Source organism: Pelmatolapia mariae, linkage group LG18 (assembly GCF_036321145.2).
Source record: "Pelmatolapia mariae isolate MD_Pm_ZW linkage group LG18, Pm_UMD_F_2, whole genome shotgun sequence".
Lineage (NCBI taxonomy): Eukaryota > Metazoa > Chordata > Actinopteri > Cichliformes > Cichlidae > Pelmatolapia > Pelmatolapia mariae.
Window position 1 is genome coordinate 27,683,292 of NC_086243.1, and position 13,124 is coordinate 27,696,415.

The window sequence follows — 13,124 nt, forward strand, 5'->3', positions numbered from 1 at the left end:
GCAAAGTTCTTGACTATACGGTTAGAGAAACATGAATGTGTATGGTTTTTTGGAGGTTTGCCAAGAGAAAGCCATCCCCTTCTCGTTTACGTTTGCAAAGTTGCATGTGAACAGACCACTCCTGGAACAGTGTCCTTTGGATATACAAGCCCAAGATGGAGATATTTGGCCTGAATGTACAGTGCCACATTGATGAAAGTCAAACACAGCATATCAGCACAAACATCTCATACCAACTGTCAAACACAGTGGTGGAGGGGTGATAATTTAGGGTGGTTTTACAGCCACGGGACTTAGGCCCCAGCAGTCATTGAGTCAACTCTATGTACCAAAGAATTCTAGAGCCAAATGTGAGGCCATCTGTCCAGCAGCTAAAGCTTGGATGAAACTGGGTCATGCAACAGGATGATCTTATGTACACTACATCGTAATGGCTGAAAAAGAAAAGAATCAAGGGACTGCAATTTCCTGAAGTCCAAAACTCAACCTGAATGATGTAGCAGGAACTTATGAGACCTGTGCATAAACAAATGCCCACAAACCTCAATGAACTGAAGGAATGTTGTAAAGAAGAGTGGGCCTAAATTCCTCCACAATGACGTGAGAGACTGATAAAGTCATACAATAAATGATCCCTTCAAGTTACTGCTGCTAAAACAAGCTGCTGAATACATGGGGTCTCCATAGTTTTCCACAGCATTGTAGCTAAAACTTCCCAAATTCCCTAAAATCTTCTGATTTTAGGGATCTCTGAACGTTGTTAGCAGAACTAGTCCAGGTTTCTTTAAGAATAATTTTTCCGCAGCTATGCCATTTTTAGAAATGCCAAACAAATGTTTTTGAGAATGTAAAGTGCACACCTTACAGAAACAGGATAGCTCAAGTGATGAGCCTGTTATCAAATCATTTACAAGTTATATGGCGCCCTCTAGTGGTGGTAGTTCAAGCATTAGCTCATAGAAGGGATTCCTCACAGAGAAAATAAGTCGTTTGTGCATTTGTGTTTTTAGTGAAGGAGGAGTGTGCATCAGAGGAAGAAGAGGAGGTGGTGAAGGATGCTCTAGTGGAGGAGATTCTCCAGCAGGGAGACACAGCCATCATCTATCCTGAAGCCCCCGAGGACGAGCAGAGTCCGACAGAGACGGGAGGAGCCGATGAAAACGGTAACACGCCAACATCACATATTATACTGAATGTCATGATGTAGATGTTCAGGTATTACTATTGCTGTGTTAAAATTGTGTCAAAATTTCAAATTCTTTGATGTCAAGTACTACAAATTTCCAACTTCTTCCTGCTCAGCATTCTGGAGTTCATAGCATGCTATACTCAGCTTAGTACTCACCTCAGAAGTGAGCAGTAAATAAGTGGGACTGTGAATTGTTTGAAAAGCTGACAGGTAAACTAGTTGTTGGGGTAGATAACAAACGGCTGTATTTTCAGAGCTTTTATTTCACACACTGAAAACCTCAGAACACATTTTCTTGATAATGGACCTCTGAGGTTATAATAAAAGATGAAATCAGAAAAGTGAGATATTGTCACACAAATCTGCCATTTACAGTAGAGACACTAAGGTTCAAACTCCAAAGTATAACCACTACACTCAAGTGTTGAGTGCTCCACTAGCAGCTGGTGAAGTTGAGGATAAAGTTGAGATAGCATAGGTCAAAGAACATTACTTACTTGGAGGAAGCTCTGAATGTTCTGGAGCATGAGAAAGGCATAAATGCTGAAATAATAACAGCAGCTGGCTTGTTATAGCTTTCAGGAAGATTTAAGGGCAAAGACATTAAAACTTATACAGTCTAGAGAGGTTTTATGAAGGGCAGGTTATTCTCAGTCTAAACAAGATTACAGGTAAAGATTGAAGACAGGCCTTCATACAGAGAGTGGGGAAACTATGTTGTTTATATCCAAAATAAATTTAGATTATGTGTTGGACTTAACACAAAAAATGTTTGGGAAAACCAGAGGTAGATGCACAGGAATGTCACTTTTTCCCTCCATCCAGCTGGCTAGTTACTGTATGGAGAGTTGTGGATGCTGGAGAGCAAAGTTAAGGAAACGAGCTAACCAACGTCAGAAAGGTGTAGGAGGAGGAGGAGCTGTTTGACTGTCCGACATGCTCTTCAAATGAAGTGTAAGAAAAAAAACTGAAGCATCATCTATCATCCACGTTTCCCTTTTGCTTCCACCACAGGAACACCTGATTCTTTCTCCCAGTTGCACACTTGCCCCTACTGCTCCCGGGGCTACAAACGCAACGCCTCACTGAAGGAACACATCAAGTATCGCCACGAGACCAGCGAGGATAACTACAGCTGCTCGCACTGCAGCTACACCTTTACCTATCGCTCGCAGCTGGAGAGGCACATGAGCCACCACAGGGGCTCCAGAGAGCAGGTAACACCTCTTAGCATGAGAACCGAAGACGCAATGCGCCAAACTAAGAGCGAAATCAGGTCTGATACGTGAAACTGTTACCCAGACTCAAATCTCTACCTCAGGATCACTAGGATGAACATTTTGTCATGTTGTTCAACTTTAATTCACTGATATTTCTTTTTCGCTTTTAAAATTTTGTGCACTTTGATTTATTATGCATGAGATTCAGTCTGTTATGTAAGCAAAAACACGTCCCCAGTGCTCCTTTCAAACCTTCGAGCTACAGAAGAAAATGCATACATTTACTGTTTTCAAAAATGTCAAAGCTTTCACACAGAATTCCTATGAAATATTTATCTGATATTAAAAGAACTGAACGACACAGAAAAATAATAGAGACATTCTTCTTTTCTGTCTCAGCGTCACGTTTCGCAGTCGACAGGAGGATCGGTAGGAACGGGTGGAACTCGCAAGTTCAAGTGCACCGAGTGTTCCAAGGCCTTCAAATACAAACACCACCTGAAGGAGCACCTGCGCATTCACAGCGGTGAGCTGCTGCACACATGCACAGTCTGCTACAACCTGTGTAGCTGTTCCAAACTGCAGGCCTCTCTAATCATCGAACATTTGTCTGCAATTACTGCATTTACAACTGACTAATAATTTTCATTAAATGTACACATTAACCGACTGAAAATTTTAGGTTGTTTTTTTCGTTCGTGTATTTAATTGGCACTGTGTATCTTAATGGACACCAGATTTCAGGTGTTCCATTGAAGCTGGTTAGTATAGAGCATTTCCTTAGTGCACTTGGTAAGCTATGTCAATAACATAAGGCCTGGATGCCAGAATTGGCTCAGAATGGGCTGCTGGACGGCTTTGGAAAATATGTAGGAGGACACACAAGTTTTACAGCTTTCCCAGCTGATAAAGTTCCCCCACAACCATATATACTACAAAGAAAATATTTAAGTAAGAGTTAAACAGTTCAATTACAGAAAAGTTCAGTTAAAAAAAGAAAATTTTCATCAATCAACCAAATCTTTATGTTTTATAAATACAGGACAGTCTAGGCAGTGAACTTCATCGTGTAGAAAAACTGAGAAGTGGTGTTAAAATTGCACTTCTTTATCTTATATTAAGATATCTCAGGGGTTACATGTGTAGTTAAACGTCTTTACATTGACAGAAAGTGACGTTTCACTCGTCCGGCCCACTTAAGATCAGAGTGGGCTGTGTGTGGGCCTCGATGAGTTTGGCATCCCTGCTGTAGACACACTAATGCAGTTTGTCCAAATATGACATCGTGAGGCCTCTAGTGCAAAATTGGTCAGTACATTTTTTTAATAAAGTCTCATAAAAGCGCTTGTTTTATCAGTCGGGGGCTTTAAAGTTTTTTTGGATCTGTGCTGCTGTTTAGATGCTTTTTTTTTTTACCCCATCCCTGTTTCTTCCAAACGGAACATAGGAATGTGTTTTAATGAATTGATCAAGTTAAATGAAGGTTGCACTGACCTACTGCATCATCTTTTGCTACAGATTGGTAATGGATATCCGCTCCAGTTGCCATACCAAAGGAAGTTTAAATGCCCTGCTTTCCTTAAAGAAGGAAGTTAATACCCTTTACATATAACAAGCATTTTTAAATGGTTTTATGGCTGCAGTGACCAAACTCTGTTTTTCTGCTGTAATGAATCAGTTTGTCAATTCTGTAAGTTGGGCTCAGTATCAAACCCCAACACATTTCAAAATAAGTTACTAAAAAATTTGAATTGTTTTTGGTTTTTCATGTTTTGAATCTTCTCTTTGAAAGCTTTGTCATTTCTCTCTTGCTTTCTGATACTTTTAGGTGAGAAACCATACGAATGCTCAAACTGCAAGAAGCGGTTCTCCCACTCAGGCTCCTACAGCTCCCACATCAGTAGCAAAAAGTGTGTGGGTGCTACACCCCCCAACGGTGTTGCTCGAACATCGATCAAGTCCCCCCCAGCCCCTGCACAGACGAGACCTGTTGTGATCGCTCCAGCTCGTGTGGTTCTTAAAGACAAGACTGAAAGCAAACCCCTCCAGGAGCAGCTGCCTGTCACCCAGATCAAATCAGAACCTGTGGAAATTGAGTGCAAGCCTGTGACGGCGGCACCGGCAACTTCAACCGGCAGTAACGGCGTGGTGAACGGAGGAACAGCACAGCCAACTGTGGTCCCAGCTGCAACCCTGCCTCAGGGTGTGGCTATGGTTGTACCAACAGTAGGTCTGATGTCACCCATCAGTATCAATCTTAATGACTTGCAGAATGTGCTCAAGGTGGCGATGGATGGAAATGTGCTCAGGCAGGTGCTGGGTTCAGCTAATGGGGTGGTGACGCAGGGGAAGCAGGGAATTGTGGTCCAGCAGCCGCAGCAACAGATCATCAGCCTTCCTGCTTTCGTGGATCACGACGGTACCACGAAGATCATCATCAACTACAGCATTAGCCCTGCTGCTGCCACAACTGCCACCGCCCAGCCTACACCGCTTGTTGTCAAAAATAACCCTACTCTGCCTCCTACTATCACAACTGTGGCCGCTGCAGCTCCCACTCCAACCACAACAACTAAACCCCAAACCCAAGAGGCGGCCGACCTTACGATTATCAAGAAAGAACCGGAAACAGTCCCCATCGCAGATGTGGAGAAGGAGGCATCCACGCAGACAGAAAAGGCAACCGATAAAACTTCAGAAGCAGCTCAGAAGCCAAAGCCCAACAGCACCAGTACATGTTTACTTTGCGATGACTGTCCTGACAATCTGGAGGCGCTGCATCTCCTCCAGCATCGCAAAGCAGCCAATGGAGAGGCCGTCGACTCTGCTGCTTTGGACCCGTCTTTCGCCGCCTTGCTAAACGAGGCAGGGGTGACCCTGGAGGAGCCGCCTGTCGTCGATCTCCTCTCACTTCTTAAGACCTACTTTGCCTCCAATGCCAATCCCAGTGATGAGGAGCTGACAAAGATCTCAGAGTCTGTCAGTATCCCAGTGGATGTGGTTAGAAAGTGGTTTATCAAGATGAACTCGGGGAAAAGTGTGAGCAAGCGCCACAATGATGCAACCGCAGTTTCTAAAGACACTGAAGCCACAAATTCCAGCTCAGAGGTCACTGTGAATCAGAATGAAAGGGAAGAAGAAGACAATACAATCCAGGAGGTATCCAACAAAGCCTCGTCAGACTCTCGCAGCGCCTCCCCATCAGACTCTGAATCACTCAACAACGAGGACCTTGTCATCGTTAAAAGTGAGCCAGAAGACCCGGAAGCTTCTGACTCCCAGGCGGAGCCTCTGGACCTCTCTCTTCCTAAACATATCGCAACAGAATCGGAAAACAAAATGACTACACCTCCCGCCAAGCAGCAAGAACAGCCTCTGAACCTGACCTGCTTAAGGAAGGAGGAGCTCGAGGGTCGAACCATCTATGTGACCACACCTCAGACCGGAAGACCTGTTAACATCGTCACTGCCGCACAGCTTCCTACCTTAGTTGCCATCGCTGGTCAGGGCTGCCTCAACACCACCACGAAGCGCACCATCCTCATCCCCCAGCTCACATATACCTACGCCACTACAGCTGGCAACGCCACTGGAGCAAAGACTGTTGTTCTCAATGGTCATAAGGTTGGTAATGCAAAACAGTTACTTCTTATATCTTTGTTATTTATACAATGTGATTATTTTTTCTTATTATAAAGGTTTTATATCTTTTATTTGATCACTGTGTGATCACCAGTCACCAGGAATTAGCAACTCAAAAAAGATGCTGTAGATAATTTGTAATTTTTCTTACGCATTATCATCCAGTTTGAATGGATGGGCATCATGTACAGCTGAACTGAATTGTGGATCCATTGCTTTAATTTGCTTGTGCTGAATAACTGAGAAAGAACTGAAACTTTTCAAGTACTCGCCAATCAAGTCACATTATGAAAGTACTTTGAGAGTGAGACATAGCTGCTTGTGTAGTCTGTCATACAACATCAGAATAAATGGGAAGCTGATCATTGCGGCGAGTGCTAACCATGTTATATGTAAAAAAAGTTAGCAAGAAGTTTCTAATTACAGCTCTGTTTGCTTCCCTAAAGTGAATGGTTGTCATGCACACCTACTTTGAAGTACTGAAGCAAAGAGTATGTGTCTATTCGTACTGAGACAAATCCAGTACCTGGAGAGTCGACTATACATAAGTCTTAATTACAAAAACAAAACAAAACACTGAAGTGGAAGAGGTATAAAAACCTTGTTGTTGCAGTTTGCAGTTTTTATTGGTTAGTTCGTTCTTCAAATTTCTATACGACTTTCCCAGAGCCTAACTTGACACTGCACTATTTGTTTTATGTAACTAAAATTTTCCCCTTTAACTGGAAATTCTAAAAAAGGAGAAAATTCTCACTTTTGACCAGTCCAGAATTGATTATTGCAATGACTATTTCTTTTTTTAATCAAGTTTCTTTGCAGGGAGTGAGGGTTGTTTCCTTTTACACTGAAACAAACTACTTACAAACTAAGCATCTATAGATTACTGGAAAGACTAACATGCTACCTTTAGGTGCATTTTGCTGTGGAAAGTACCAGAGTTAACCCAAATTAAAAAGCATCCTGTTAGTGTCAGTCCTTCAACACAAAAAAACTGAAGAAATGTGCGTCAAGAGAAATAGAAAATTCCAAAAGTTCAGCAGTCAAAGTGAGAATCGGTAGTCAAGCCACAAAGCAGTCATAAAAGTCTGCAAGAAGCCATTATATGCTATATAAGAAACAGCAACAAACATTAGTTACTTGAGCTGGAGCCAGTCAGAGTCAGAATGTACCAGACATCGTTAGCCACTTACGATGACCTGAAGTCATTATTTTACCAGTAATGACTCATTAGTTTTTAGTTAATTCTCTGATTCCATTAACTTGAACTGTTCCTATCTACTTCACCAATACCATTAGCTCAGTTTCAATCGATGACAGTAGCCCCGTGAACTCATTAAACATTTCAATAACATCCTGTCCTCATTACATGTGATGACTTTGTAGAACACCCAAACTGCTTTTGAGTAATACGATATCCTCAAACCAAATTTACTTAAACATGAAACCTCGTGTCTGTGGAGCTGCTGATAGAAACCATCTGGACAGTGCACCGCAGCATGAATTTCATCAGTAGATGTGGGTTGAACTATCCAGTTCAGTTAAATTCAGTTTTATTTATATAGCACCAAATCACAACAGCAGTCGCCTCAAGGCACTTTATTTTGTAAGGTAAAGACCCTAATATAATAGAGAGAAAATGTCCAAAATCAAACGACCCCCTGTGAGTGAGCACATGGCAACAGTGGAGAGGATAAACTCCCTTTTAAGAGGAAAAATCTCCAACAGAACCATGCTCAGGGCCAAGTAGCCATTGACTTAAATTAGCAAAGGGGAGACTTAGCAGCCCTTAGCAGTCGAGCACATCCATATCTTTAAACCTTAATGATTATCCAGATGATTGAGTTAGGGGGGACGAGTTCTTATGAAGGGAAAAACTATCCAAAGAGCTCAAATACGAGGCTGTTATATGTGCAAGGCTGTAAACATGCATTTTAAACATGTGAGTCTTAAGGTATCGACTTGCTTTTGTAGCCAGCCTATAGTGTCACCTAGAGGATCTTATATGTTTGCACTCAGGTCTTAGCTTCACATTTCCACCCATGATTGTTGCTGCTTAATTCTCAGTAAGTTAGAGTATTCACACTAGGAGAATCATCTACCTCTAAAGTGAAGAGCTTCACTGCCGGCTCTCAGGAAAACATTTTCAAGAACAACTCAGTCAAAGAATGAGCTCTTCACATACCTCTCACACAATATTTATGGTGAAACTAGCTTTCCTGAAGGGTAGGATGGGAGAGTAAATAATGTGACTCCAACATGCTTTAATTCTGCTTTAAGGAGAAGCGTTTGGAGAGCAGCTCCGAGGGTGTTTCCACAGTGGAGGAGCAGAACGACTCAGATTCAGCCGTGGTGATGAAGAAGCGGCGGTTAGAAAATGGCGTCTACCCCTGTGATCTTTGTTCCAAGGTCTTCCAGAAGGGCAGCTCCCTGCTCAGGCACAAATATGAACACACAGGTACGTCTTGTGTAAGTCCATTTTTCAGCTTTAGTCTATTAAGCAGGATTTCTGTTACTTCTCAAAAGAGTTCTACTTTTGAAGGCTGTGTTTTTATGTGTGACATCATCCCTCATTAACTACGCTGTACTCTGAGACTTTTATGGGACACCTGGCCTGTAAATGTCCCAGTTGTCATCAGTGCTTATAGACACGTAACTCGTGCGGTGAATTAAAAAGGATATTTTCCCCGTAGCTCCAGGTAGCATCATATTGGCATGTGGTTTTATTAAAATCTGTTAGCGGTTATCTTTACACTGCACTACTGTGTGTTGGTTCAGCCTTGACATCATCCACTTTAAAAAAAAGAAAAGTAGAGAAAAAGAAAGAAAACATCCTTATACTTACAAATTGATCCTACTCTTGTAACATATGAGCTTTGTTAGTGAGATTTTCTTTTGGCAGGGGGATGTTAAAAACTATTAAATGCTATACTCTAAAGACACTTTAAAGTCTGTTTCATAAAAGCCTCTGATAATGTGTGGCTTTGATCATTTTGTGTAAGTTTTAATGAGTATGGGTATGTCAGCAATTACTTTTCCAGATGCTGAGAGTTCTGAATACTTAAAACAAACATTGGCTCCCAAGCTTTTTTTGTTTGTTAACACTTTAAACTTCTGATTCCCTGATTTGAGCAAATTAAAAAATATATATATTTGTGTAATTCTCCCAATGGATTGTAAAGTATCAGGTTATTTTTTTCATGGTAAATTGTTTTGCCTTTAGGGGTTTTTTTTGTATTTCCAAAATGTTTTTGCTAGAACAAACTCCAACTGATATTTAGTATAATATGGCTCCCAATGAAGAAATGCTAGAAATATTCACATTTTTGGAACTGGCACTAGTAAATCTTAAAGTTAAACATTCAGTTGTTTGGGAAATAAAGCAGCAGTTTCTGTCTGTTTTTAATTTAAAGGTACAATGCATATAATTAACATGAGCCCTTAGGTTCATCATGTAAATTAACTAGATTTAGTCATGCATGTTAATCTTCATCTGTAGTGCATCTGGAGATTGATGGCAGTGACAGCCACTGCCAGCAGCTGTCTGCTTCCCTCACTGCAGAGTACCTTTAATGCATCTTGGTTTAGATAGGCCTGCACTGCTGCTGGTGCAAGGACAGAGACAGAGTCGGTAACTCATTTAAGCTACCTTAGTCAGGCACAGTAAGTCATCAGATATGACGTGAGCAACTGAGGGAACAGTGAAGTGGTGGCCAAGAATGCACAAACAAACTTGTGTGAAATCTTTGTTGTTATATTCATGCTGACAAAGAGACAGATGTTTAGCTACGGTAACAAATCTCTATTCTGTGTCACCTAATTATTATAGTTTCAAATGCATTCACTTATTTATGCCGTTTTAATTGTATTTATAATGTAATATTTGAATTGTTCAAACCTGCTTATGTTTATCTGAATGAACAAGCAAGCTTGATTGATGGCAGGGCATGTTTGCTGTCATTGCCTTCAAGAACCCATGAAGATCATAATGGCAAAGGCAAGTTTATTTATATAGCGCATTTCATTACAAGTAAAGTCAATGTGCTTAACACAGAAGAACATAAAAGCGTGCCACAGGCAGTGAAACAACAAAATAATAAATAATAATGAAACAAATCAAACCAAAATAAGGAACACTTGCTTTGAATGTTTTTTCTATACTCTCTTACACTTAATGCAGGCAAAGAAGCACAGTTCCTCTCTAACTCGCTCTTGTTTCATCTGCAGGAAAACGACCCCACGAGTGCAACGTCTGCAAGAAGGCTTTCAAACACAAACACCACCTGATCGAACACTCGAGGCTGCACTCCGGTGAGAAACCCTACCAGTGCGACAAGTGCGGGAAGCGTTTCTCTCACTCAGGCTCGTACTCCCAGCACATGAATCACCGCTACTCCTATTGCAAGAAGGACGGGCCAAACTCGGGCTCCGGCTCGGGGCCACCCAGGGATCAGTCAGAGCTCGGCAGCCCAAGCGCCAGGCTGCAGTCAGACAGCCGGACCACGACCCCGCCCTCCCAAATGGACTCAGACGAGAGGGAGAGTGAGGAAGAGGAAGACGAGGCCATCTGCATGGACGACATACGGGTGGTGCAGGTGGACGACGGCGAGTGCGAGATCTACGAGGGTAACTTTGACGACGATGATGAGGAGGAAGAGGGAGAGGAATTAGCAGAGGAAGAGGCGACAGCAGAAGAAGAAGAGACTGAAAAAGAGAAGGGGCAGGAGTTTGCCTGTGACGTAGTAGAAGTGGAGCTGGGAGATGACCACGTGGAGGACGCGGAGATGGAGGAAAGAACCGAAGAAAAGGAGGAATCAGCAAGTGTGGATGCAGAGAAAGCGGCAGACTGTGAAGCGAATACAGACAGCAGCATCAGGGACGGGACAGAAAACACCGAAACAACAGAGGAAGCGGTGACAGACGCCAAATGAAGGAAGAAAATTCTTCGGGACAGTTTGAGTGTGTCGGTCATTGAAGTCGGGTAATCCTAGACAAAAACCACATCTTGCCATCAGAAGAAAGTCACGGCAGTTGCCTGATCTTAACGGTCCACTACTGTGTACAAAAACCCAGGTGTGCCTGAACTTGAAAAAAGAAAAAAAGAAATAGAAAAAAAGAAAAAACGTGACTTTTTCTTTGTGAAAATGAAATATCAGTGTTTAAAATTGTTTATAGAAGTACAGATTTTAAAGTAGAACTCACCCATCAACTCGTTAGACTTGTTACTGAGACATCCCAGGTTGCTTTGTTTTGTTTCTTTTCATTCAATCAGTGTTAACTAATCGTGTTCTTGTTTGAAAACCTTTTAACCTTTAAAGATGAGAAAGATTTCTATACCTTTTTATTGCCAATGAAGTTTCCTAAAATCAGTATTTTATTGAGTTCTACGAACAAAAACCTCTGCACTACAGTATTCCTGGTTTACCTATGGATACATGCCTCATGCATTGTATGCCCTTCAGTGTTATATATGTACACTAGCTAGCGAAATGTTGTTTGTGTTAGTGTTACTCTTTGCTAGCTAGCATTAATGTTGATTTCAGTTTGACTGTTAGCCTTAAGGAAAACAAAGTATTCTTGGGGAGGGTTGGGGGGTGGGATGGGGAGTCCGGGATGAGAATGCGGCTTCTGTACGCCATAACCAAATTTGTCCTATCAGGGAAGGCAGAGTCACAACCTCAAAGCCAGCATGGCGCGCCTTTGTTTTGCTGCTCAGCACTGCCCGAACGGATGGAGTCTCCAGGTGAAGACATAAAAGCAGACTCCGACCTCGTGGCTCGGCTGTGGATCCAAAACAGGCGCGCCTGTTCTTACCAAGCTTCTCCTTATTTTGGTTGACTTTAGTTCTCAGCGAGTGTTTCAGTATTATCGGCTTATATATGAAGTCAAACTGTACGTGAAGGATCGGGGCTTTTTTTCCTGCTCCACCCCAATGCCTCCAGCCTTATGCAAGACCTGTGTGCTGTTAAAAGTGCCATTGAACAGTGTTATTATTTTTTTCCTCACACATGTAGCCAGTATTATGTCCCCTGTTACTTACACAGGAGCCATGTTGACTAATGTTTGTTGACTTGCACAGAACAGCAGATTTGTCACAGCAACAAAGAAGGACACTTGGGAAACAGTATTTGGGCTTAACTAAGAACTATTCTATCTGTTTTGTCTGTAAAAAGACAAACCCCTTGCCCAAATAGCCCATTTGGGGGTCACGTATTGTTTTATTTTATCTGCCAAACTAAAGGCTAGAATTATTTAGTTTACAATGATTGTTTTTCAAAAAGACACGTTAAAGCCAGAGAATGTTTAGCACTTTTCTATCAGTAAATTAAATCTACATGCATGTCTAAAAGTTCTGCTTTTGTTCCTGGTACTTAAAATTGCATATTTGCTCTTGACTAAAACTTTTTTGTTATGAATTACTAACTCATCAGTATCCAATGGCTGCAGCTTGTAGGTCCAAAGTCTGAGGTTTAGAGCAGTGAAATGTGTTGAAAAGGTTTCAGTTTTCTTGTGGATCTTAAAATGCCTTCTAATGTAAGATAATCAGTTTCCAACTTTCGAACTGCATAAATCCAAATTTTTAAAAACCCTTCAACACTCAAAGTAATGTGCCTCACCAGGTCGGCTCAGGAAGAGATAAACCAGACCAAACCCACACAAGTTTAAAGTATAAAACGATGATAGAGAGACTCAGTAAGTTAGTCTCACTTGTGCACTTATTATTATTATTTTCAGATGATGATTAAAAGAAACAAATTCATTGTGGCAAGCTGTCCCGCACTTGAGGTAACAAGCGTTAGTGAATGTGGTCTCTGTTGAAGAATTTTGCTTTGGTTTTACCAGACAGTGTTTATAGTATTAATCTGTTTTACTTTTTTTGTTTTAAAAGTATGTCCTCTGTATGTTTTTGTCAACAATGGCAGTATTAGAACCCTTTTCACAGATTAAAAAAATATACCTGTTTAGTTTTTAGAAGACTTTTTTATATTTATGTGTCTTATTTTTATATTTTCTTTTATGGTTATTTATTACACATTGTAGTGTACATTACTGTAGTTTGAATTGATACAATAATA

At 41.4% G+C, this 13,124-nt stretch overlaps 1 protein-coding gene across 2 annotated transcripts in view; it reads left to right on the top strand.

Moving 5' to 3' along the window:
• The window catches only part of LOC134616535 (zinc finger E-box-binding homeobox 1-like), a 70,516-nt gene extending 57,592 nt beyond the window's left edge, over positions 1–12,924 (top strand). For both annotated transcript variants that reach the window (XM_063461396.1, XM_063461397.1), the window contains exons 3-8: positions 1,011–1,163; positions 2,204–2,406; positions 2,809–2,935; positions 4,238–6,033; positions 8,329–8,506; positions 10,276–12,924. In XM_063461396.1, the coding sequence (XP_063317466.1) occupies positions 1,011–1,163; positions 2,204–2,406; positions 2,809–2,935; positions 4,238–6,033; positions 8,329–8,506; positions 10,276–10,979 (3,161 nt within the window). In that variant the 3' untranslated portion in view covers positions 10,980–12,924. The remainder of the gene's footprint in view (positions 1–1,010; positions 1,164–2,203; positions 2,407–2,808; positions 2,936–4,237; positions 6,034–8,328; positions 8,507–10,275) is intronic.
• Positions 12,925–13,124: the final 200 nt, after the last annotated feature.